Source organism: Anopheles bellator, chromosome 1, assembly GCF_943735745.2.
Source record: "Anopheles bellator chromosome 1, idAnoBellAS_SP24_06.2, whole genome shotgun sequence".
In the NCBI taxonomy this organism is placed as follows: domain Eukaryota; kingdom Metazoa; phylum Arthropoda; class Insecta; order Diptera; family Culicidae; genus Anopheles; species Anopheles bellator.
Window position 1 is genome coordinate 48,289,861 of NC_071285.1, and position 26,874 is coordinate 48,316,734.

The 26,874-nt window shown below is 47.1% G+C and overlaps 1 protein-coding gene across 1 annotated transcript; it reads right to left on the reverse strand.

The window, feature by feature from the left end:
- Window positions 1–1,414: 1,414 nt before the first annotated feature.
- On the reverse strand, window positions 1,415–23,131 carry LOC131208419 (cold shock domain-containing protein CG9705). The gene is made up of 3 exons (XM_058201166.1): window positions 22,669–23,131; window positions 2,726–2,848; window positions 1,415–2,615 (listed from the first exon to the last, which is right to left on the reverse strand). The coding sequence occupies exons 1-3, from the start codon at window positions 22,839–22,841 to the stop codon at window positions 2,438–2,440; spliced, it is 474 nt and encodes a 157-aa protein (XP_058057149.1). The 5' UTR covers window positions 22,842–23,131; the 3' UTR covers window positions 1,415–2,437.
- Between the last annotated feature and the right edge of the window lie 3,743 nt (window positions 23,132–26,874).

Consider the following 26,874-nt stretch of genomic DNA (forward strand, 5'->3'; position numbering starts at 1 on the left):
AATATAATTAGCGAGGCCTCATTTATTACACGGCCCACGGTGGTGAAGAAGGTAAAAAAAACCCTCCATCGGGAACGGTGAACCCGTGTTTTTTGAAAATAATTTCATTTTCTTTCGGCCACCGTGTTCCTTCGCGAACCCGACGGTGTCCGTTCCGTGGGGTCGTTGGGGTGAAATTTCATTACACATTAACCGTGTCGCTGCGAAAGGATCAAACTCCTTATCTGGCCGTGTGCCTGCCCTTCGTGTTATGGAAAGCCCACCGCAGGCAAAAGATAAACTCCCAAACGTCGTGGCCCCCTCTCTAAACTCCGGGACCGAGCCGGTCCCGCTGGTGGCAATATTCGAAGGTGCGCCCAAGAAGCGGGGCTCCTTATCCCTTTTGTCGGAGGAGTAAACTAAGGAGCGCGCCATCTTGCGCACCGGTTGTGGCAGTTTTTGATTTTTCACCGAGTTTATTTATAGCTTCGTGCATCCAACAACAATCATCCAAGTCTTGGCGAACTTTTGGTTGTTTCCGTTTTTGCTGAAACCTCACCATTTGCTATCGTTTAGGGTAGGTGTTTCATGAGGTAAGGGTTTGCTGTTATGTGGGCCTCCGGTGTTATTGTTTTCAAACATCAACCATTAATCGAACAACATGGACAGTGTGTGGGAAACATATGGGATTACGAACATATGGATTACACGGATTTGCTTAGAGCTCCCGACGATTTCCCGACCACCTTCACACGGGCCCCAAAAGTGGCCTCGGGAAATGGGTTGCAATCTGTAAGGGATGCTGTATCGCTGGCCAACCGATTACGATTAGTGAGGCTCATATTTGACGGCTACTTTACTGGCCTGTTGGGAGAGTATCGGTTTACTAAAAAGGGGTTACTACCACGTAACGTAGCTTCTATCATCTAACAGTTTGTGCGGCGGCTATCGGCAGCGGGCTCTGGGCACCCGGCGAGGGATTACTGCTTTTTGTGTTACTTCTCTTCGGCCCACACCAATCTGCACACGAACTGCCTATTTCTTGCGACGGCTGGTCCCTAGGGCCTTCTGGTTGGTGAGTGGAACATTGAAATAACACGTGTACGGCTTGTCTAACACAACACACGCTTCTAATTCTGCTGCTGCTGGATGCTGAAATGGCTCGTTCCTAAAAAACTCATTACTTTATCGCGTCGCGGAACCTGCTGCTATCTGCTTTCGGCGGAAACGCACGTTCGTTGAACCGAACGGGCGCGCGAAAAATGGCTCGAAAAAGTCGTACGTACGTAAACACTATAGGCACACACCGTTGGCGGTCCATGGGCGCAGCGTGGCGAGACGTACTCTGGAGCAGCTCTGGCACCGATTTCTAAATTGTTACAAAATACATTTTCCTGCTCCGACACACGGATGGCCCTCTTCTGTTGGCCCTGTGTAAGTAGTAGCAATGCCCTGTTTTATTGGTTTTTGTTTCGTAGCTCGCAGTCGCACTAAGCCTAAGCCGTAAAAAGGAGCTTTCTCGTGTATGGAGCAGCACCGAGAAGGAAGAGATAGAAAAACGGGGTCACAAGATTCCTGGACTGTCGCGTTGCTCCCGGAGTGCCATTGAAAGGCGTTGAGGTTTCTGTGGCGATGGCGACGGACCGCCATCACGGTTGGCGTGACATAGTTGCACGCCGTGAGCAGTGAGCGTGTGTTGTTTGCGCTGCTAGTTTGCGGAAAGATGAGAGGAAATGCCAACCTGCGCACGGACAGGAAGGGTAAAGTGTGCAGAACCCAACCCAAACACGACGCCGGGGTGTGCTGCTGCTACTGGGCCCGGTATCTGGTTTTCATCTAATTTTCGTTGTACAATGTTCTGACGGCCAGCAAGCGATAACCTGTGTTCCCGATGGACATACGGACACTGTTGCACAGCGTGCGACGATGGACAGTGTGCATCTGTTACATGTATGGCCCATTATAGCTTGTAAACTTCGCAGTGGGTCGCTTAGTTTGGTTTTGGTCCACATCCTTCCTTCCTTGTTCCATCCTTATTCCAGCATGGCACCACCTTCGGTCGGACACTACGCGCCATTTCTATTTATTTAACCAAAACCCCGGACGGTAGGCGTGCCGAAGGAATAAACTAGATTTCAACTCTCGCCACGTGTGCGCGGAATCGAATCAAAGCGGTAACTAGAATTTAACATTATTTACGAGTTACCAACATACCCGTCGATAGGGAAAATAAGCAAAACTATGCTGAAACGTGCAAAATACTGAACATCCCCTCTTCTGCGCTCCTCTCGTCTCGTCCACTCACTACCACCACCGTCGCTCGCTTGTGCTCGCAACCGCAACAGTACCGTTTCTACGCAAAACTGAACGAAATATCTGGCCACCGGCGCGGATCGCACTTCGCAGACATCGGTTGCTGCTGCTGCTGCTGCTGCTCCGGCGGTTCCAACCACCGGTCCTAATGCAACCGATGGCCGTCGTCGTGCCCGATGCAGGTCTCCCAGCGCGAGTGCTTCTCCGGCGTCAGGTGCGTGATCTGCACGTGAATGGCCTGCACCTTCTCGTACTTGGGCGGAATCGAGCACAGCCGATAGCTGACCTCGTCGCCGGGCAGTGGCACATACTCTCCCTCGATGCTGCGTTTCGATGATAGAACCAAAAAAGGAAAAATAAAACGAAATGCGTGAAATGCAAATTCGGTTACAAAAACGGGAATTTTGGGACAAGAGAACAAATGGTCACTCACTCAGAAATGTGCACGAAAAGATCGTCCCCACCGGCGGTCGGCGTAATGAACCCGTGTCCTTTGCTTCTGCTGAACGATTTCACCTTGCCTTCCTCGATCGGGTTGCGCATGGCACGGTCGGACCTGCAAGAGGGAAGCGGGAACGAAACGGTGGAATAAATGTAAATCGGATCGGAGAGTGGACAAAAAAACCCAATGTTAGTGCAGCATATAACGACGAGATGTATGCTGTTCCAAAGCGGAATTTCGTCCCCATCGTTGTCGCGACCGTTAATGGTGGCGCACATAGCGCCAACGCCAGCTCGCAATCTCATCGGGACTACGACTCCACCAAAACCATCCTTTTTGGACCATAATTTTATTCCAAAGTTTGTTACGCAGTTACGCTGTGTGTGCAGGAAGACAGCATCGGGATCGAATTGATTTGATTTGATGAACGGAATGGAAAGCAAGGATCTTTCCTGGGACCCGGGACAGTAGTAAGTGCCACGTGGGGCTAACCCCCATTAGTGCTGGAAACAATATTTCCTACCGTTTGCGAGTCGCACCGAGAGAGGCGACACGTTTTGATGGAAGCCTTCCCATAAGCCGGTGGAAGTAATAAATAAGTTATGAAAGGTATGACGGGACTTTTGACATCTGGGCACCGGGTTGGCCAATGATCGCGGCAACGATGCTCCATTTCTCGTGCGTTTTCCACGAAAATAGGGATGTATCCGCATTGGCGTAGGGCAAATAAGTTTCCAACGATCTTCTCCAGCTCCGAGACAGAATGCAAAAAGTGGTTAAAATTGTGTAACTTTGCGGAAAATGTAGACAAATCGAGCAAGGATATACTTTTTGATAACGACGTTTTACAACCATCACACAATGTTTCATGTTCATGGTGATAAACTTCTTTATACGAAGTGACACTGTATCCAAAAGTCTCCGTTTGTCTGCAAGTGACTATTCACACTTTATGAGATGTTTGGAAGCGGATAGAACCATATCTAACTCGCTCTCTGAATGTACAATATTCCCCATGGGACGCAGCACGGCCAAGACACGACACACCGTTCTAAGAGCTGCCTATTTTCACCCTGGGAACACGTCAAATAGTGATAACCGGATACGCGTGCTTATTTGCTAACCTCATTTGATGTCTCATTCGCCGTGGCTGCACCCATTTCATGGAGCCATTCATTTTGCGAAGACAGTTCAATATTTACACGTCACATGATATCGGGTCGGTGTTTTTGTAAACTTCTTGCAAAAACCCGAGGCTGAGACGACGTTGATGACGACGGAACCAAATAAGTTGCCCACCGGGTGCTCTCTTCCGCATAACAAACAGCGGACAAACACGAGCACCGGAAGGACCGGAACGGAAGCCATGTCACGGCATTTCGCGACGGACGTGTCGTTCACGTGCGCGCGTGGCGCCGCTCCAATTAACGTCAAACTTTTGGCGAACAAATTCTATTAGTGAGGCACACACTGTATAGTAGTTTCGCTCACTCGCTGCGGGTGCCTGCCTGGCTGGCCGGAAGCAACAGATCAATAGGAACGACTGAACTGGAGCCTCGCAGGACAAACAAGCGCCGCCTGCGAAACAGTAGCCGTATGAAATAAATAAAGGGCCGCCAACCTCGGCGAGGGATAAATTAACGTTCAGCAAGGAGACGAAATTATCTGTTCCAGCGCAACAAATGCTACACTTCTTTTGGTGATAATCAGACCAACTAGTGTGTGTCAAAGTTCTGATAATAAACCGCTGATGTGTTGCCATTCAGACTGCAACACCCTCGAGGGACACATACCCGTGCCCGAGAACCATAAACCAACTATAACCACGGAATGGAAGAATGGAATCCTTTTCACTGCGGAAAACGAGGTCACAGCCGGCCACATGGTGTTGTTGTAAGGGTGTGTAATAAAGCCCGTTCGTTCATTTATCATAAACATACCGAAAACTAATTAGTTAACTGTTTATCGTCGGGTGCTGGGGACCATTTCATGGCGCAGTGCCTGCGCCTCATGACAAAAACCATTCGATGGGTGTGCTCTGCTCTGTGTCGTTCGGGCAGCTGCTGCACGGGTTGCTCATTAATCACAATTTGCCTCCGCTAATTCCATTATAAGTCCGGAATTATGCAATCATGCGACTTTACAGAGTACAGATTTCAATCTATTTAAATGAATCAACATGGATCGCTGATCGGCAGTCGACTGACAGGAGACAGAAGGGCGCAAACGTTAGTGGCCCTTTTTTATTGCACATGTAGGATTATATTTATTATATGATTGAATGAACAGAACGATTTATAACTTAAATGGTGGCCATTCTTTCGAAGAAGTGGTTTCAAGCTTGTTCTGTTATTGAAATAATTTGGGAGGCACAAGCTACCTTGTTTCGTCCATAATAAGACATATGATTGTTCAGCATCATTTCAGAAAGCCCGACATATAATAAATGGCCAAGAACTTGGGATGATGAATTATGTGAAAAATAAATTTATCAACACAATTTCCATGGCCACAATACGAAAACGTCGAAAGAAAGAAAAAGGAGCTTCCGAAAATGATTTTGAATTAAATAAATGAAATCATTCCGATGGGAAACTATCCAAAAAAAGATGAAAAAGAAATGTGTAAAAAAGCAATCCACTTCAAACAGAACAAATAAACGCAGATACTCAATCAATGGAATCGAATCCTAGAAGCTTTCAAACAACGCACTAATAGCCAAAGATGAAAGGAGGGTACAAGAAAACTTTTTCGGCACCGTTTTTCCACAGGAAAACTTTCCATTTTCCGCGACTAATTGAATGGCTGCTCCATGCGCCCAGAGAGTGAGCTTGGTGTGAATCGACCGAATCCCTTCCGACCGGGACATGCTTCCGGTGGTTCGGGTGTTGCAGAGCTCTCACGTTCATGAATATTGCATAACTAATTTACTAACCCCACACACAGTGGCACCGGTGCTCCGGTGACTGTTCGAGATTTTCCCTCTCATTACACAATTTTAGGTAAGGCAAAAAGCGTCATTCGTAAAGTTTTCAAAACCCATCGTACGCTTGAAACACGAACGAAAGGGAATACATGAATCTGTGAGGAAGATTTCGCCGGGACGGCTAAACTTCGTTAAGGGCAGAGGATGCCGCTTAGAGGACGAGTTATTAATTTGTGCCCTCTGTTTCCGCGATTAACGTGAAAATTTATGCATGACCTCATTAGAGTGGTACATTTTGCTGCAATCAGGCGCAGTTGAAAGCGGTATAGAGCTCAGCTCTTCTGTGTTAAGGCCTGCGTCATTTCAATGAGCGAAGCGAATGATAATTCTTCTCTTCCGTCGATGTTTGACGTCAAATAGGTTTTGCTGTTTTTTTTGGGTGCTACTTGACCACCCGCTGCTTATCCCGATCCGTTGATGCATTGATGCGAAAATCCTGGGATCCGTTTTGGGGTCGCGACACCATTTCGTGCACTTTTGCATCGCTACAAAACCCATCAACATCAAAAAAGGTAAGACAGTGAACAACATCACGGGCGAGGAAAGAAGATTTTGTCGCTTGTTTTGGAGCATCGTAAGACTCGAAGCAATTCAGGTGCGCCAAGCTTTCGAGCCGTGAAGTTTCGAGAGTGCCCGGTTCTCTCCACCCGAGTGAGAATCCTTGCACCTTTTCTCGAAAGCACTTCTCAATTTCAGAGAATGTTCCTCCAGCCGTGCGCTGTCGAAGGCATTTCTGCCCACCCGGTCGTGATGTTGTTGACACTGAGCCCAGCATTTGGTTCGCTCGCAACCGATTATAATGCCCGCTCGCTATCCTTTTAATGCTGCGAACAAACATCCTGTGGGCTGGTGGGTTTTGCATAAAATTTCTATCGCTGCGATGGCTCTTAAAGCGGCTTGTTTCGCGCGCGAGCAGAACAAATGAGATTTTCGTCAATCTGGCGCTGGCGAAGGTGAACATAAAACTCTGGCCAAACTCAATCAATTTATGTAAATACACTTCGAGACACCAAACAGAGTATAGTGCAGGATTTTAAAAACGGGTGCGGCGCTTTTAACACTTTTAAGAAGCAACTCGGAGCAAAAACAGAAAAGTTTGATTACTGTAAAGTGGTGGGTCTTTGTGAAAATTTCACCCAGAACCAACGGCCACAATCGAACGGAGAGTGTCCATCGTGTCGGTTCGGTCGGTTGGCAATTGAGTTACCGATAGTCGGACGATCGAAAGTGCCTCGAACTGGCCACGTACGAGACCGCAAGCTCGTTTCGGTGCACCAGCAACACGGTCTGCGTCCTGCGCCGCGTTCTGGTTTTGGCTTCCCTTTGATATGGTTGGGTTTTTGCACGGCCGCAACACCATGCCGGGGCCCACTCGGAGTCCTGCATGACTCGGCTACAAGTGGCCCTGCAGTCGCAGTACGTAGTACCACCGGGAGAGTGCTTTCATGTAACTTTTTCCCGAGCCGAGCCGGGGCCGAAAGTAAATTCTAACCTCCACTCGACGGTACACGTTCGTAGGACTATCTGCACACCTTCTGGCCACACAGAATGGCTAAGGACTGACGGACAGACGGACGGGTTCATCAGGACTTCATGAATAATAGAACGATAGCGTATGCGCGGCCCTACACGCCTCGGCCGTAACTGTGCGTCTGACGCGCTGGTGGATGTTTTCGCGTTTGAAGGGTTGGAACTTGGATCCCACACCGGTGTGTGGGTGTGTGGTGGGCATTATTTCAAAGCAATGGCTGCCATTCCTTGTCTGATTAGCTCTGCGTTGCTACAAATTAACACGCCCTTTATCTCCTGGAACTTTAGAACCATTATTTAGTGGCAATGTTTAGCAGGAGCCCCACCAACTCAGGCAGTGTTAATTGTCTTACTGATTGACAAAAGCAGAACTTGCTCTGCACTAAATTACATTTCGCACCGAATGGAGCCTGCCCGTGTCGGTGACAGAGCCGAATGTATGGCTAATGATATTCATAACACGACCGCGGCCCACGACGACGCATAGCTGCCTCGTCCACGCATTCCGATTTTAAGGCTAAGGGAAGGCCGGAGAGTACCGACGGACGCAAGTTGACACAGCAATCGAGCGCCGGCACCATAATTATGCTGCCACAGCCTAATTGGGCCCCTGGTTCGCGGGATTGTTTCCCATATCGCACACGACTGCCCACGGATGGATGCTGAGAGGCGCGCTGTGTCGAAACGGTTCCGAATGAAACCGTCTTCGTTGGGGCCATTTTTTCTAATGGCACTTTGCTGATTTCTAAAATCGACGAAAAATCCGCCTGCGGGCGAACGATTGTTTGTGAGATGACAAGAAGGATAAGCAAATTTCAAAACCAAATCTATACCTTGGCAATGCGGTTAGCAGAGCCATCCGTTTGAAGTGTAGTTGGGCTTGCAGAATTGTTTGCTGAAAAAATATACTTTCACGTAAAGGTATGATGAAAACGGATTGTTAATTGCCATTTTTACTTGCTTTTTACGTCAAACACATCGTTCAAATATTGTCGTCTTTGGAGATAGAATTCAGCTCCAAATGTTGCATAAAGAAAACTAAAGGTAAAATGAAAGCGTAGCACTAAGAAGTCTCCACTACATTACAGTATATAAATACTTTCTGTGTTCTCACCTTTTCCCTTAACCAATTCGTGGCTATCCACAGCCACACAAATCACCGAAAAATAGTAGATCTATTACGGTTAACGGAGCTATTTTCCAACAATCATTTAAGGCAATGTACTCAATATGACCTGCAAACGATAAATTATATTGTAAAGTTCCCATTATTTGCGCAATCGATTCGACCGTCTGTGGGACAGTTTGAGCATACAATCGAATCAGAGTTGAATCAATCAAGCATTGACAGTTATTAAAAGTTGCCCGCTGAGACATCGTCTGTCCCGCATCCCCTGTACGACCGATCCGCAGACATCCGACGGGCTCGTGAAATTATTGATCCGCGGTGTTAGCTCTCTCGTTATGGACCGTTAGGTTGGTCACCCTCAAACAAACCGACACACTGGAGATGGCGCCCTTAGTGGCGCTGTGCGGTGACGTACATGTTGTTTCCTTCCTCGGATGTGCCATCACATACAAGTTGAGTGGTCGAAAAAATCGTAGCACTTTATGCCGAAAACCCCGAATGGTCGTTTCTGACGGACGGATATAAAGATAAGAGTCAGATTTGTCACGATGGTCATCCGCTGGTTGACGGACCGGACGGCAGCAGCACTAGCGGTGACCATCCGGTTGCTGCCACCGATTTCCGTCAACGACCCCGAAAGGAAAACTTTTCCACAGCAACGATAGAGAAGCCAACAACGGCAGAATCGCTTGCGGGTGCTCAAACGTTAGCTTGGAAAGTGCGACACATAAGTCAAGTGTTGGTCAGGACTCTCGGACTCTTTGGACGAAACGCGCGACCAAGGAAAAAAAATCTCATTGGCACACCACTTCGCACGGCGCTGCTTCACTCGGTGTGGGTCACAACATTCGCGCGTCAGGCGGAAAGCGGGGAAAACGGGGACCATCATCAAACGAATCCGCCCAACAAATCTGGCCGGATGAACCCCCGGCCGGGCGAAGAAGAAGAAATGAGGAAGAAATATGCTTTTATGTGAGTTTAAGGACACTTTCGTCTGGGATTCGGTTTGGGCGGCAGAAACGAAGCTCACGAGTGGGCCGCCGGCAGGAGATCGGTTTCTATATTTTATGTTGGCCCACTTCACTGGGCGAGGTTCTTTGTTCTCTGCTCTGCTGCCCATTTCCCTGCCCTAGGGCCCTTAAACCACCAGGGGAACTGCTGCTCGGCTACCGCGAAACATATCTTGTAGATTTAATAAAAATACCAAAAGACGGTCTTTTCCGATGGATAAATAATGCGTACATCGGCGCCAGGCAGCCAGGGAAGGCAGCCAGGATTCGCCGTAGTGCGTTGCGTTTGAATTCATGTCGCCCGACGCGTGGATTGTGGAATGGATGGAGCACCAAAATGTGTCCCTTTTCATCAACTGCTCTCCGCAGACCGCAGGCTTAATGAATTTATAATACTTCGATTTCGCCCCCAAAAATTGGCAATCAATCTCAACCGACCGAACACTGGCTGGTGGTTCTGGATGGTTGGTTTGTATCGTTTTGATAACGATGCATTATAAATTGGACGAAATCATGGACCACGTGTACAGCAAATAACCTTCTCAGAAGAGGCTTCGAAGATAAAAAATTTAATCAATCAAATAGACTCAAAATAGAAGGTTAACCAATAAGCTGTATAGGTGGTATGTGGAAACACGCAGTGAAAGTTAAAAATTAAATTAAATTCGTTAAATTCGACAAGACTGTCTCAAATCGTCTTGTCGTCTGTGCTCTACTAATATCATCTACTGCGATTGATAAAGGCAGACAAGTTGGGTCATTAACCGTGAACGAAAAGAATGTGCACCCAAAACAACAATTGGAAAATACAACAAAAAATGACAATTATTTAAGATTTAACACAGTGATAAAATTGGAAATAAAATTTGTCTTCACTACTTATTGATCGACGTCGTGCTATGGTTCTGTTATCACACACACCTGTGATAACAGAACCACATTTATAAAATATACAAATTCCGACGAACGAACAATCGTCGAACTCGTACCCTCGGAAGGTGTTACATGGCTTCCAATGTCGTGTGTAAGTAAACAATAAACGTGTAAACAACGCCCAGCCTTACGCGTTGGCTATCAACGTGCCGTGGCCAATTGCTGAACGAGTTTTCGAACGAACGAAAAAATGATAACCCAACGCTAGGGTGTTGAGGTTCCTATCCACCACGCTTTGCTCTATGCTCATCCATGCTCGGAAGAAATGGAGGATGAATTTCAATTCCACCTAAAAACTGAGGCATCGGTCCCTAGCCTGGGTTCTTTCCCAGTAGCCTCGACAGTTCAAGGGGAATGTGTATTTCGACATCACTTGTCTCACTGTGGGCCGGTGCAGTCATAAAAATACACACCGCATTGATGACCACACCACCGCCGGTCGGATAAGACTGGAAACCAATCGGAAAACCAATCGTTGGGGAGTGATAAAAATAGATCTCTTCCAGCGTGCTGCACGAGGACGTGTTCAAAATGCGAAGCACCGCACACATGTCTCGCCGGTGGCCGATTTCGATTAGCGGAACATAAGTTTTCGATCCACGGAAAATCTAATGAACTATGGCAGGTCTTGGGTTGTGAGTGATTCCGATAAGTGCTGACCGACGGTGGACAAAGTTTTGATTGTTTCCGCGTTTGACGCGCTAAGGCCGTGCTAATGTGCTAATCCAATACGCCTGAATGGTGGAGAAATCAGTGTCACATCCAGCTAAAAATACCAACAATGTATTGACAAGAATTACGTATAAATCGAGAGATTCGCTAAATAGCGAGAATTTCGTAAACCCAGAAGAAACTTATCAAATGGTCATTTCAACCTTAAAGCCGACCAAATTGAGACCCATCCAATGCTGTTGACAACACACTCTACAGGTTGAATTCTGCTTTTGAGTTATGACTTTAAGTAGACTGATTATTGTATGGCTCGATTAGGCCTATCGTCCGTTATATCCATTATGGCGCAGCTAAGAAAATTGTAAAGGGGTTCGGTTCTGCGAACGCTCGATGTTTACGATGTTAGATGTTCCAAGACCGAAGAGGCTGTCGGTAGCATTGATGGCGTCATGATGGCCACCTCTTTCCCGTTGGTCGGGTGCGTCTGAATCGGTTTAACGAAGTGTCCAAAACATACCCACACGAACCGTGGTTCGTATCAATAACGCACCAGTGGGCAACGAAGCCCACTTTTGAGCCGGCACAGCATTGGCCATTGTGTCACACAATCGATAAGCGTGAAGCGGTGTAGCCTAATGCGATGGTGCTTCAGCCACATACGAGCACCTTTTACCCAGATGCAACATTTTTCATTCTCTGAATCAACAGTCCCAAGATTAAGTAGGACCCCGGTGGACACCGGTCCTATCTGCCTTCTACGGAAGCAGATTGATGTAAGAAATAGAAAAGGACGCTCCAAACCATCCGTTTTGGATTACCCTTGCCGGGATAGTTAAATTGGACCAAAGAACAACAAAGTCGCCGGAAAGGGGGACCACATCCCGAGAGCGCGTATGAAAGGAAGGACCCAAATCAATCAACAGTTTCGTCCGCCAGGTAGCAACCCTTTTTACGGGGAAAACGTTTCCTTTGCTTCCGACGCGAATTATCAGTGGTTCTGGGCGTCCAATTGCCTCCTTTGCACCTCATCCGCTTACACAGCCGTGCGGGGCCGGGTGGGATACTCAAGGACCCCTTTCTTTGCCCGTGGCGCACTTGGGCGACGAGCCACTCAAGGAGCCGATCCGATTATGGCGAATTGATGGCGACCGGACGACTCGAAGTTTTAAGACGGTAAACGACATTGCAGCGTCCGCCGAGTGATTGATTTGTGTGTTCCAATTTATGTCTTCGCTTCGGGGCCGGAGCAACCGATTTCCACAGCAATCGGCGTGTCGCCAATACCGGCTGGCAGTGATCGGTAAATGGGGATTTGCTCTTCGTCAGACCTACGGACGCGGGAGCAGAAATCTCCTGCGATCGATAAGTGAGCGTTAAAAGTTCTTAACAAAAAAAACGGTAGTAACAGCTAGCAGAACCAACGAAGAAAGTGTGCCCACGTTCTACAGCTTTTTGGGGCTTTTTGTGTCGCCAGCAACCTCCAACTGGCTCCGAGCGGGCGTGGACGGATGGTGCCGGCCAGACTTTCTGCCCCTTCGCGTGGGGCTTAATCAAAAATAAATCATTGCTTCTTCGGAAAAACAAAACCCCAAACCCGAACGCGAACCGACCACGGAGCAACGGGACCGGACGCGTTTGTCTGCGTCATCGTAAAACATCGCAACCCGTCCGACGGAACAGCGAATGGGACCGGAAGAAACACTTCAAGTGCTCAAATCACCCTTTCCGGTGTCGGACGGTGCGGGCGTTCGGGTGTCAGCCCGCGGCCAGAGTCCTGCGGGGAGTGAGAGTTGTTTTACGTGCCGCTATTTTCCGCCTCGCAACAGACCAAGGCTGACGTGGGATTACAAAAAGGTGAATCCTCATCATGGAAATGGCCGGAATTAGAAGGAGTGAAAATCCGTTAGGCGGTGGCGGACAATGAAAAACTTTTCTTCATCAATAAAAGTTTAATTTTCCAGAGGATTTATGCGCCCCTTAACCGGAGGGTACCGCTTCTCGTCCCCTCCACCAACCGCAACCGTTGTCGATTGGTGCTCCGAAAGCCATGGGCCATCGGGCGATGGGCCCCGCTTCGGGATTGTGCTCTCCCATTTCACGGCTGCTGCTGCGGCGCTATGCTTTGAAAACGGAAGGACCTAACGAGGTTCGGAGTGTCGTGTTTTACACCGGATACGATAAGCGGCCATCCCCGAACGGGTGTAAACGATCTTCGCACGTTTTATCGACATCCCCGTACCGCACACAACAACATCAACAACGGTGCGCACACCGTGCCGGGTGGTTATTTTGTGTCATTTATCTCCCGAAGATGCTGCCGCAGCCCGATCCTGCGGGGGCGCAGACCCGCTTCGTGGCAGACACTGTGGCAATGCTGGAACAGCGGGAAAGCCAACGTGTCGACGGAGCGACGGATTCTGTAGCTCAGATTTGGCAGGCAACATCAGTCACCCGGAACGGCCACAGAGAGAGTGAGAGCTTCCCGCCGGCTTTCTTGCCGCTCGGTGGTACGAAGTCTATTTTTACTTCGTCCACCCGCCCTGTGCTTTCGCCGGGTGCCAATCGGTTATTGGCAGGTCGGGAGGGGCGGTGACGTCGAAGAGCCAATACTTTCACAGGGTACAGCAATCCGCGCCGAGATTGAGATTGATTTTGTGGTTCGCGTCACCCAACACAAGCTTGCCTAGAAATCGCGTTGCGAATTTTTTTATGCGTCTTGCACATTCCTTTCAGGGAACGGTCTTTTAAACGACTCTGCGAACGACGTGGGAATCTAAAATTGAAAACACAAAAGGAAGGGTTTAATGAAAATTAAACACGCAACAATGTTGTAAGTCAGAGGAGGGCTATCGAGGTTCCTCAAACCGGGGCCTGTGTTAAATTCTTCTGATTAATTGCTAACCTTCAAACGACACAGACCTTTAAGGGAAGCTACCGTGCGTTGTCTCGTATTGGAAGCAGCGTACACCAGTATAGTTGACTTCGTTGAACACAGCGCCGTGGAAAGTGTCCCTTCTGATTCATCGGCAACATCTCTCGGTGGCTTGCTGACAACAAACTCCGGGGTACAGTCACAAATTAGGCTCTAAATGCTCTCGTCGCCCACGAAAAGAGCACATCGTAGAAGTTCACAGAAGGAGCAAAATTGCACGGGACTTCTTGAATTCTTTAATGCATCTCAGAGCGAAATCGCCACAAGGTTCGATGAGTGATCACCAGAGCTGAAACTTATTTCGGCGACACAAAACATAATCAATTCTATAAGACCAACATGGAAAAGCAATGGACGGACTCTAGAGCTTTAAAAACCGGTACCTGACCTCTCGGGATCGAATTTTTGTGCGCACCATATGGTTCGTAACCTTTACTTAGCGTCCGTCTTGAGGGAGTGTAAGTGCATTACGGCGATTTACTATGGTCCGCGTTTATTTACTAAGCAACTAAACAAAGTAAGGTACACTAATGTGTGTACTCAGCAAAGGTGTTGCGAAACGGTGCCTGTGGTCAACTGAGATTTCTGCACAGTGCCACGTGGAATAGGTTCGAATGGCGGGGTAACGATCAACGAGAGTGTAGGACTCCGCATGCATAATTAATCGCACCGCCAAGTTGTGAACAGTAAATCATTCTGGCAACAAGCCGCGGTGGTCGAGAAATGGTCTCCAGGACACGACAACCCCTGGAGGGAACCGAGTTTCTATAATATGAACCAGAAAATTTATGAAATTGTTTTTTTCCAACGCAACGTGCCAGGGTGGTTCCATTCATAGGACGAAATATGAATTCGAAGGATAAAAACCGCTACCATATTGGCCATTGGTTATTTTGCCTTGCCAAACTGCCACGGTGAACAGAACTCAATAGCTATGGTCCGAAAGGAATAAAACAGCCTGATCGAACGCAAAATGTTGGCCACGCGTGGACCCACAAGTGTGTCAAAAAACCGAAATCTATCATCCATCACCACAAATCGAAAAGAACATCAGGCGGACACCAGTCGGACTGGACGAGAAAAGTTTCACCGGCAGTGTGTTTCCAATTTACTTCCGGCTTTTTCCAGTGACCCGCGGTCCACGGATGGCGCCAAAAGTCATCAGCCAACTTTTTGCGCACCCCGTGTGGGTTCGTGCGTGAATGGAAACAAATTGAATGGACGGAGCAAAGTTGACGAGGCGCGCCATGTTTCTCCTGTGCAGAAGAAGTTTCACGTGTCATAAGCTTATAAGTTGATTATGCTCTTAATGCGTTCTGCACTTGGGTGGTTGGTTCGGTGTTTTTTCCACAAATTCGCTTTCCTTTGTCTGTTTGATAAACAAAACCGCAAAGCGGTGAAAACTTTGACATTAGTTCAACTCCATTTTTGGACATTCAAATCCGTTAGAAACTTATTTATGTTTTGGACCCTTTCGAATTAAGCTTATCGAAATGCCATTCACTCCATCGACTGCTTCAATATTAGAGCAATTTACATTAACAGGATGCGTAAGGATGAAATCTAAACATACAATTCTGAACTTATAGTCTTCTAAAGAAGCTTTCCCAGCCATCGAGTTTATGAACCAGTTAACCAACCATGTTGTTGTTTCTTTCACATTTGGCAAAATATAAATTATAATAAATCCTGTGGTCCGCAATTCTGTGTTATGTGTTGCAATATACAAGCTCGATGCTGACCAACATTGCGCAATAGTGCGGAGTGTAATCTGACGCTCTTAAGCAAATGTTTCTAGAAACAAAAAAATTTCGATTGCGAAAATAATGCCTCGTGGAAAATGGTACAAAGGGACCATTTGAAAAGACAGCCACACAGACAACTCTTGGAGAATGGCTCCACAAAATGGGATAAAGATATTTTCGAGTCACTCCAGCAGTGTACAATTAGACGGAGTAGGTGCTAAAACGGAAAGGCAACGAACCGCCATCGCCTGTCAGTGTTTTAAACAATCCATCAGGATCATTGTACGGAACGGACCGTACAGAAGGTAAAAGGCATCATTTCCCATTACCGCCTACCACCGTTGGCAAAGGACATCGCTTTTCCTGCTCCGGCGTAGGACGATGACGGGTGCCCGCCGCCGCGGATGACGCTGTGGGATTGTGTGACTCAACACACCGACAGTTTTCTTTTCCAGTTTCTTCACCGACGCGACCAATGAAACACAACCCACCGCGGAAGTGGGTTGCTCCAGTGCTCGAGACCCGCCGCCGGATGTCCGTGGCGGAAGTGAAGGATTCGCACGCAAATCCTCGTCCCACTCTCGGTTCGCATTGTTATTGCGTATACCGCTCGCACGGCCTGCGTGCTATCTGTCAGTCAGTCCCGCGAATGGCCACGGCCGAGAGGTGAAAAATGTGCTTCTAACGATATTTATTCTAACCGCTCGGTACCTCGGCCCCCGAGGGCTGGGGTATAAAAATAGCCCTCGGTCGTGGTCCTTCAACTTCGGGTGCTTGCAGGGATCCTCTATGCCCCCCGGAGCCGCCGTATTTGCGCTACGATGAAAACAAAGCATTCAAAGCATTAAACGAATGATCCGAAAGGACGACGACGATGCACCAGCATTGCGCATCCTTCGTGTTCCTTATGCATATGCATTGGCGCTACACAACGGGAGGTGAGCTCCTTCGGGCTTGTCTCAGTGCCATAGGAGCTTTCTTTTGGGGCCTTCCCGACCGGCCACCAGCAAATTCCGTTCACGTCCGTGTGTGGCAATGCACCGGTGGAAAACACCATGTTGTACGGAGCACACACCAGCTACCAGCCGGAAGGGTCACGAATTCGAAATTACCAGCGGCGGCAGCGGCGTTTAGGGGAGATTTGTGTCTTTGCTGGCATCGTGTGCTGGGTGCTCATTCGTTTCTGTTTGTGAAGCAAAAATTGAAATAGTAATTAAAAAGTTTACCGTCTCTGCTCGCCAGACCAGGACAACGTCTTCCTTGTGTTAAGATTATGCCGGTGCTTTCATTTAAATTAATCTTCCCGGAACATCATTTTCCCTTATATTTTGTCGCGAAAGTTGTACGAAAGCAGAATCTCGTAAATTGCTTAGAGTTTCTCTGTGACGTATTAAGCGAAGGCGTTATTCCACCAAGGATGGGCTGTGACCCGCTCCAAAAAGTGAACGGTTTGTGTCATGCTTCCGAAATTGTGAAGAGCATTTCTCTACCCGTTCAGTGTCTCACGGTTAATGTTTCATGCTCCATCATCGTCCACACGCAATTTAACGATTGCGTGTACCGTTTAGGTCACAGGTGCCACCCTGCTGCTGTATCATTTCAATTACCGGAAGCGGACGTGTAATCCTTCGAAGTCCTCGCACGCTTTGGGTCTCGGAGCACTATGTTTTTCAGGTGGCAAACCTCACCCAAATCGACCACATCGATCTGTTGCATTGGTTGAACTCCTACGCGAGTTCTGAGCTTTACATTAACTGTGATGTGTTTTTTTGCTTCGTTCGTTAACGAACGTGTTGCGTCATCCAAAAAAGTGTTTTGTTTCATGTTCCACTCAGCTGTGTCCGTCCGAACGGGGTAGTATCAAAAGCTGATGAAGGAAACAATTTATATGGACACAACGGATACGGTACCGGATATTATAAATCGAATTAAAAAGCAAGCAACCCCAGGGGCGGCACAATGATCTTTGAAAGGCTCTTTTTTCCAATTATATGCGTTGTTTGTTTGCGGAAAGGTTCGTTTGGGCGATTGTCAACCTGAGTGTGGGTTTCGCGTTGAGAACAGTCCAACATTCAGGACAAATTTATGGTGACGATGCCAGACACTCAAGGATGACCGAAACTCATTAAACTTCACAAATCAACGCCATATGAATTTTGAACGCCAATAGCTTGTACGCCCTGTGCTGGAAATATGAAAATTTGAACACACTTAAAAACTTATCCGTCGAACCACTAGATTCTCCAGTCTAGTGACTCCCCGGACTGTCCCTTTTTGAGGCTGTCATTTGCCAGCTAATGCTATTAACTATTCTGTCGTAACGAGCCGTCACCCCAAATGCAGCTTTTCGGTCGGTTTGAATGAAAATCGATGTGCCCCGGGCGTTGTAGCTGTAATTATGACGGCAGCAGATAGCAGCTGGAAGCAATACGATTTCCGAGCCCGCCAGCGTCGATTACATCATGCTGATGGTCGTTACTGAATTTTTTGGGGTGGCCAGGCCACTAGCAGTATCGGAACGTTGGAACCGTTGGAACGGAAAGCGACACGAGACGATCGATGCCCCCGGGGGAGCCATCCGTAATAAATCGAATGGTCAATTATTCACACTATTCTGGGCGGAACCGTAAATTTGTGAATTAATTGTTCAATCTAAATGAAGAACAAAAATCTGCTCGCAGTTGGAGCAGTCACATACATAAAAGCTAAAAGCCACGTTTACATACATGAAAGAAGAACGTTTTAAACCTTGCATGGCTTCGTTCTTTTCGTTTTTACAGAAAAAATTAAATGAACCTCAAGAACTCATCGAACTAGATCGAGGATTAATGGTACAAATCGATCTCCGTCAGCGGTCACCAACGACACACAGTCGTAAAACCGACATTGGTCGAAGGAAAATAACAGCCCAAAAGAAGCTGGAACCGTAAAATAACTGAAGAAATGAAGTAAAGTAAGTGAAGAAACCCATACAAGAGAGCACTTCGCGAAACAATCAGCAGCAATGCTGCGATCCGGCCTAAAAGTCTTCTGACGACCACTTCTAAATACTGAAATTCTAGTTTTCGTTCCTTTTTTCGTTTCAAACATTCCGAATGGCGGGTATTTTAAACAACGGCCCCTTTGACTGTTCGCACGTTAACACGTTGCGTCATTAAGTGGAGGAAAACATACGGCCAATAAATAGCAAACCACCCGTACGTGGTCGGCAAGCAGCAGGAGAGAAAATATTCCGAAAATACGTTTACGTGTAACTTTCAGTGAGATCCGAACGCGCTCAGATGGGAAAATGGTCAATAGAGAAACTGAAGCAAATGTTTTGTGAGTTTGTTTTCCGGTTTTTGAAACGTCTTACGACAGGTTGTCCGTCATGTTACGGCTTCGGACGGTCCAGTTCAGCAGTGCAGTTCATTGGACGTTGTTAGGCTAGGAAAATAAAAATAAAACAAGCATTGCCATCGATAAAATACCGATCGTCGTGTATCGTCACCTGAGGCCCGCAGAGCATGAAGCAATCGATTGAACTACACCAGCAACATAAATCGCAAAACCAATGGCAAATAAAAAATGCGACGCAGCGCTCACGTCTTCACAGTGCAGACCCAGCCAAACAGCGCAGTACAAGCACCAGTTCTTTCTCCGATCAGCGGAGACGACCCGATTCATCTGCAGCGCTATGGCACCCGGGACAGAGCATGTCGCAAAGTTGAGAGACCTGCAACTTAAATGTAATGACTTCGTTCGGCGAGACTGCGGGTTCCAATTATTTAGAAACTTTTCAAAAAAGAGTTTTTCTCTTGATCTCTTGTTCTTTTCTCTTGATGAGCTGACCAGCGATGCGGGGATGTAATGAAATAGCACGCCACTGGCCGAAGTACCGCACAATGCAATGGCGCAGCAGCGTTGCGTTTACGAAAGGATCGATAGGCGATAAATTCGGCGCACGGTGCTTGCTGCTGGGAATGCAAAAAGAAAATTGGGCCAATGGCAATTTATGGGTCTGATGGGATGTTGCCAACATTATGCTTGCAGGGAACTTCCGATGTGAGCCCATAGTTTGCGCCTTTGGCTGCAGGGATACATCGGAAACACGGTGTTTTTGGCCACTAAACGCGATCGAATAGAGGTGGCCCAGGTGCGGCAGGATGGCGGTACGGGGACGGCATTGCCAATTAACAACTTCCACCCTGAAGGTTATTTTGTTTGCGAGCGCATTTCTAACCAACTTTCAGCCACCGTTGCAGAGGCATGGTTTACCCCTGAAAGCGAAATTTAACACCTTGCCTGGAAAGTAACCTCGTTTGGTGGAGGAATAGGCTTCAGCCGACCGCAGGATGTACACTTTCCACTTTTTTTTGAAGTCATAAATTTCAATTTTACTGTTTAGGTAAAGGAGAACTAAACTAATTCGAGTAAACGTATCGGTCGGGTACGGGTGGAGAAGGATCAGTACCGCAAGTTCTTGGAAGACAGCTGTATCATTAAACATTAACCATGTAGTAGATTCAAATCGCCCAAAATGAGCAACCTTTTTAAATATGTTACAAAGCTACGTTACCTTGCACAAATCATTCCAAAGCGTAGATTAGTAGCAGTGGTGGTAAAATGGTAATTTTTTAATAAACAATTGGGCGACCGTTTAGCCGCTGAGAATGACTTTGGCGTGTTTTGAGGTAACATGGCAAAAGGTTTTAGATAATAACAGTTATTTTTAAACCGGGGATATTTTCTAATGTGTCCCAATATAAAACGATTCTTCAAAAGCCAAAAGGATACCGTCAGCTAATCTCCAATCGATAGACTATTAGATCTAAGCGTAGTTCGTGGTGCTGTGGTTTAAAATTTATGTAATCCGCAAGATTACATTTTCGTTGTGCAGTCGCCCCAAACTGGAATTTCCAGGAAAACGCTCTCATGCTCATGCAGTGCTGCGGTGCAAGGTTATGCCACGTGCACTATTTAATATGGATGGATCGAGGTACATCGACGGCTTTGTAGTGACTGCGCTGAACCGCCACCAGTGTGCATGTTGCACGAGACTAGGCCCCGACGGAAATACTTGTCTTTCCCCCTTTTAATTCATATATTAAATTGGACGAAGAGAAAACTTCAACATTGCGGCAAGAGCCAGCCTTCCAATCACCAAAGAGCGACCGGCCAGCGGCCGATGGAAAATTATTGATTCGTTCATGCTTCAGCGGCGATTCACACGGGCGGTGACGGACCCCAGGGCCCAGTTGGGTTGGAAGGAGGCTCATTCATTGGGCAGCCCAAAGGAGGTGATGGAAAATCGTTGCTCAAAATATACGTAGCTTAGTGGACACCCATTAGAGAGCGTTGTTGGCGTGCTCGCATCACTCCCGACACGCGGCCTTAAAAGCGATCGTGTGTCAATGTCTTGAAAAATTAGCATTTTAACAACCTAGGAACGACCGAAGGGCGCGATAATATGGGGGGCCATTTGCTAATTAGTTTAGCGACAGCACATTAACATATTTTCGCATCGTTAGACCTTCCCATAATTCCTTCATCGAACCTGATTCAGATTTTGGCGAGTCACAGCAAACACAAAATTAATTTAAAATAAAAAAAATAACATTAAATTCAATAAACTCGTCTCCCATCATCTGCTGCGATTTCACTCTAGTACCAATTTCCCTGAGAGGAAATGGTACGAGATGGTCCGAGAAAGTTTCCCCAACGTACGACACACTCAGGGTCGTGGATGACTCGTCGACAACCTTTGAAGTTAAGGCCAGCAGGAAGGATAAGCACCTACAACGGGGAGAGGACAACCATCGAGGAGTGCTCAGGGCAGTTCCGTTTCTAGTGATGTTCCCAGCGAAGCGCAACATCCCCTTTAATCGTTTTATCGCTGCCGCGTTTACCATCGACACTTTGCTTGCCCCACGGGGGAAAAATCATTTCTTCTTATGATTAAAGAGACTCGTTTTTGCCTCGTCTCGTCCGCCGGGCCGCTCGCCGTGGCCCGCCGGCGCTAATGACCGGAGAAGGAATGTGGTGTGCGAAGTGTACTTCCTGCCGGGCCTTCCCCGTGCCGGAGAGTGTACATAGAATTAAGTTACGCTCACTCTCGACGCCGGCATGGTATAACCGTGATTAATAAATCACTTCGCCTGGCCCATGATTTTTTCAATCCATCGAGACCGTCGTTGTTAGGCCAATGGGAGTGTGTTTGTACTTGTACGTGTGGAGTAATTGATTTCCTGTCTTTGTTTCGCACGTAACGACGACACGCGGTCGATTGGGGGTAGATCGACCAGCAAAGCATATCGTTGGCCGGCAATCCAATGCGTAGGAATGTACAAAGAGCATCTTGATCGGGCTGATGGAAATGTCCAAAAAAGAGAAACGGTTGGTCGTTCGGATGGACAATCGGGAAACGGGGCACGTTCGAAATTCTCTGACCAGACGGACGCCAGGTGCACGAACCACGGGAAAGGCGATAACGAGTCGAGCTCATTCCGGATCCAGCACACTACGACAAGTAAACCAAAACATGTGTTAACACCAGAAGTGGATGGATATAAAAAAACGGTACCGATTATCATTCCGATCTGGTTTATCAGCGGTTTGTTATCGCATGGACCGTTCCGTAAACAACATCATGAAGGCACGCGGATGTGCTGTGGCCATTTTGTGTAGAACAAACTGTGTCCCGAATATACACGCGCCATCATCATAAACAGGCTACGGACTGGCTTAAATAAAACATGATTACGCGATAACACCGCAGCATGCTGTGCGATTATGTTGGAGCTTACAAATTTGAATTATCAAAGCGTAACCAAAGTGCCGTAATTCGTCGGTAGGCTTCGACCCACAATGGACGCGCGGATCTGTGACCTTCTCGGTGACCCCCTCGCAGTACCGGCGAGATAAGCCATTAGCGGTGTGATTAAACCGCCGAAACAACGACTGGTTGGGCCTCTTCTATTACACGGGTTTTGCCTTTCGCAATCATTTTTTTACTCACGTTGAGGCAGTTCGAGTGCGACGCGTGATGATCGGCGAAGGCAGCTGCAGATGTGAAGGGCTTGAAGGGATGCTCGATACCGGCGGCGGCCCAACCGGCGGTGTCTTCGACGGCGTGGCGCTGATGCCGGTCGTCGGTTTGTCGTCGGCCGTAATCTGAATGCCGCTGGACATCGTGTTTTTCGGAGTTTGGCGGTGTGCGCGGGACGGACTGGCCACTGTGTGGATTATCGCACGGGTTCGATTCGACCACCAATTCACGTGCCGGTGACTCGCGAGCGCGAATCGATTTCACTGCTTATTTAATGCAACGGCCACACTATGAACGGAACAGGTTTCACTTGGATAGCACGCTTCGATCTCGAGGCTGAAACGCCTTTCGCGATGGCTGGAAGTTTGACGGCGATCACTGGATCACTGATTACAAACGAATTTCCTTCGTTGGGAAAGCCGGAAAACGAGGAAAACGGTGTTTTGAAGTATGACAGCGGTGAGTAAATGAGCGGTGAGAGAAATGAGGATTCTACATTAAACTTTTCTCTCACGGGGGGCTACATGAGGCGTGAAAACTAGCGTAAAATTAATTTGTAATGTCAAATCGCTTACGCTTCGTGTGGCAGCAAAAATATAAAACCGAAACGCCAAACGTGTTTACGTTCGTGTTTTTGGTTCGAGAAAAAAGAAACAGAAGAGAAATAAATTGATTTATGAATATTTTTCTCTGTTTAACCTGTTTAACCAGCAAATAAGAACTTAAATTATCCTTTGTTTGTAAGCAACGTGTATGTAAAAAGTATTTACGCTTGGGTTTACGCTTCGGCCGACCCGTAAACGTTTTGACAGAGACACACCAGTTTGGCATTAATCTGTAATGTCAAAAACATTACGTTACGCCTCATGTGGCCCCCTCAGTCATATTTCTCTATTCTCTCTCGTTTCACTTCGGTTTCCGAGCCGAGCGTTCCCGGTCCCTGGTTTTCGCTTGTAGGTTCGCAAACCTGAAATTTTTGCGTTTTCGATGCGATGTTTTTTTGCGTTTGAAATTGCTGTTATAATGCCCAACTGTATTTTTTTTCCTACAACTTACCTAAAATCGTCATCATGTAATAGAACAAGGGATCAATCAATGCGCAAAAGTATAATTGTTAAAACGTTTTACGCATATCACGGAACATCCTCGCGACTAAACGAACGAACGAAACGAACTTTGGCCTTTGGCGATAAAACACTCCGCTTCGTTTAATTTTGATAACTCATTTTGGCAAAACAACGAACGAATCACTACACTTTTCGAAACGAAAATGGTCAACGTACACAAGTCAGCTGGCGCAAAGTTGACATTCTGTGATGAAACAAAACGCACATGAGCAGAAAGAGCCATATTTCGTTGTATGAACAAAAGTGTCATATTTTCTTGTATGAACAGAAAGAGCTATATTTCCTTGCATGAGCAGAAACGTAAACAAACCAAAGCACGCGATGTTTCGATGTTCTTTTGGCCACGATAGGGGGCACACAACGATTGTACCGAAATTGCGTACAATTTTCCCGATCGCCATTTAAAAAAGCGAAAAAGTGAAAAGTAATGTCTCCAGAAAGAAAAGCCATGTCCCCACGGTCCGTTTAGCATTTTCATAGATTTATTTTATGATGGAATTAAGTACAATCATACAATGAGAAGAATATCATTAAAGGAAACTTAACGGTTCTCATTTTGCTATACATCGATGACCACTTGACATGCCAACAGACAATTGGTTTCGATGGCCTGTACGTTTCCTACTACCCAGAGTCGCGATCGTGCCGGATATGGCGAAATCATGAAACGAGAACATTTACGATCAACGCAACATAAAATCTAATCATAAACAGTTTACAGTAAGACTACGTTTGAACAAGGCGCATTTAACCATTCCGAATACTTCGCCAAACCGGTTACCTAGCTGTTAATATTACATGGATGTACATAATGGTTTGCTAACGAACTGGCCGCTTGTTGGCGTTGCATGAGGTCCATCCATGGGCTCTTCCCGTTTAACTATATATGGATTACTGAGTGGCACACTCAACGTCTGAGAAGAAAATTGTCATTCAGCAACAGGGTTCTAACGCTTGTAACCGAAAACGACCGAATTCAGCCTACAGGTCACAGGTAATTGCGGATACGGTTTCCATAGGTAAGGTAATGCGTATAATTTTCGTGAGAATGTATCTGCGCCCGCAAGCACGCGGTGGCAATGCGTATGCATAGTGTTTTTTGTTGAACGAGAAATGAGCCACAGTGTTCACGGCCGATTGCGTGGCCGGAAACTTTGGGTGCGGAAATATGATGATTTCGAACCGATCGGCGGACGCGGAATAACAAACATCCATACACACACTAACTACGGTTAATCGAGAAACCGGAATCTTCCGGCCGGTGACATTCGAAATTCGTCCTAAACTAAACAAGATTCAGGCAAACACTACTACTAATCCCGTGACGGAGTCGATACACGCTGCCGAATAAAAGCACAATATCTACGCATAATGGGTATTTCCGGGCGGTGCCACGTGCTGCGGGAACACGTGTTGGGCGGCTCCCAGGCGATCTGTGTGCTTGTGGTGACAATTGTACTTCTAATTGGGGTTTTCCTTGACGGTTCGTCGGATTCCTTTTGCCCGTATCTACACTCATAATTATTATCGCTATGCATATAGCCACAGCATCAGGCGCGTGGTGAAATTTGAATAACTGGATGTACACTGTAAAGGATGTAGGCTGGCCGTACACTGCGGGTTCATATAGGCGCGGGTGGCTCACAGAATTCGCTAGCACATAGAAGCTATAAACTGAACTTGTGTGGCGAGACACTATACGACAACAAAACTTTGCGCAGCGGTTGTGCCGTGGCGCGTGTATTGGAATGCTTGGTCTGCACTGATGATTGTTTGTGGAATGCGTCCGCCGGCAGCAGCTTATTCGCAATGCAGAGAGATTATTATCAGTTTACGAGTAGAGTTCGGAATGAACGCGAATTGTTATTGTGTCGATTTGTTTCCTTTTCTCCGCTACATACGGGGTGTGCTCTAGAACGATACCTTTGCGAAAGACTAGTTAATAGATTACTAACGTATTTTTTGATTTCGCCTTCCCGGCACTTTTGATAGTTTAGAGATATACATATGCGCTTTCGCTGCCTTCCGTTTTGTAATGAACTTCCCCGTCATCGATGCTTGTTGCCGATAAGTGTGAGGTTAAATGAAACGATGGCGCGTGTTTGATGAACGATTAGCTACCCTTAGTTATAGAAACTAGTTCCAATGGCAATGGCTGCCTGCCGGTGGAGAATACACAGTTTAATTATTGTACGCACTGAAATTCTTCTACCGTGTGTCCGGTATTTTTTGTATGTGTTGTCGGTATTTGCTAGCGAGTATATTTCTTCGAACTACTTCCTCGTTCCCTTGTCCCTACAGTTCAATCTCTAGCTTCAACCCTTCTAGCAGAGATAGAGAGAGTGGAGAACAGAATTGAACTAATGTTATGTTTAGTTTGGGCATTTTACTTATTTAGGTAACGCGTTAATAGGCAATAGATTACTTAGTGGCATCGTTACAGCGTTCGTACAAGCACCTGGTAAGGGCCGCGTGCGATGCGATCCTGTTACGCTTTTGTGTCGGCACAATAAGCATGGTTCCACGTGGAGTCTTGTGCTACCCAACTACGCTTTGTACGGGAATGAACGGGCGCTGGTCAGCAGGATAGTGGCGCTGCTGCGGGAAAAGGGTTTCATACGGACTCTCATGAATCTGCACCTGTCAGACTTTTCTTCATCTTTGTGAACAGGGCTCGTGTTGTTACCGAAGTTACAATTCGGCTAGGCAATCAAATGGTCTCCATTTAGCTATCTGCTGGTGATATGTTGACATTTACACACTGTAAATCAGTCCGAAACGCAGGAATACTGAGCGATTGACCAAGGAATCCCACTCTACGGGAAATGTTCATTCCATGTTGAGCTACGCAACGGACAGCAAACAACTATAAGGAGCGGTCTCTACGGTGGTCCACATAGTATCGCAGAGACGGTCAAAACTATCACAAAGTGCTGCTTAGAGAAGTATCGTCGACGGGGAACATACTCTTACCACTAACGGGCAGCAGTCCGGCTCTTATGCCCTACGTCCCTGCGACTAGGTATACGACGACATCGACTGTGTGCAG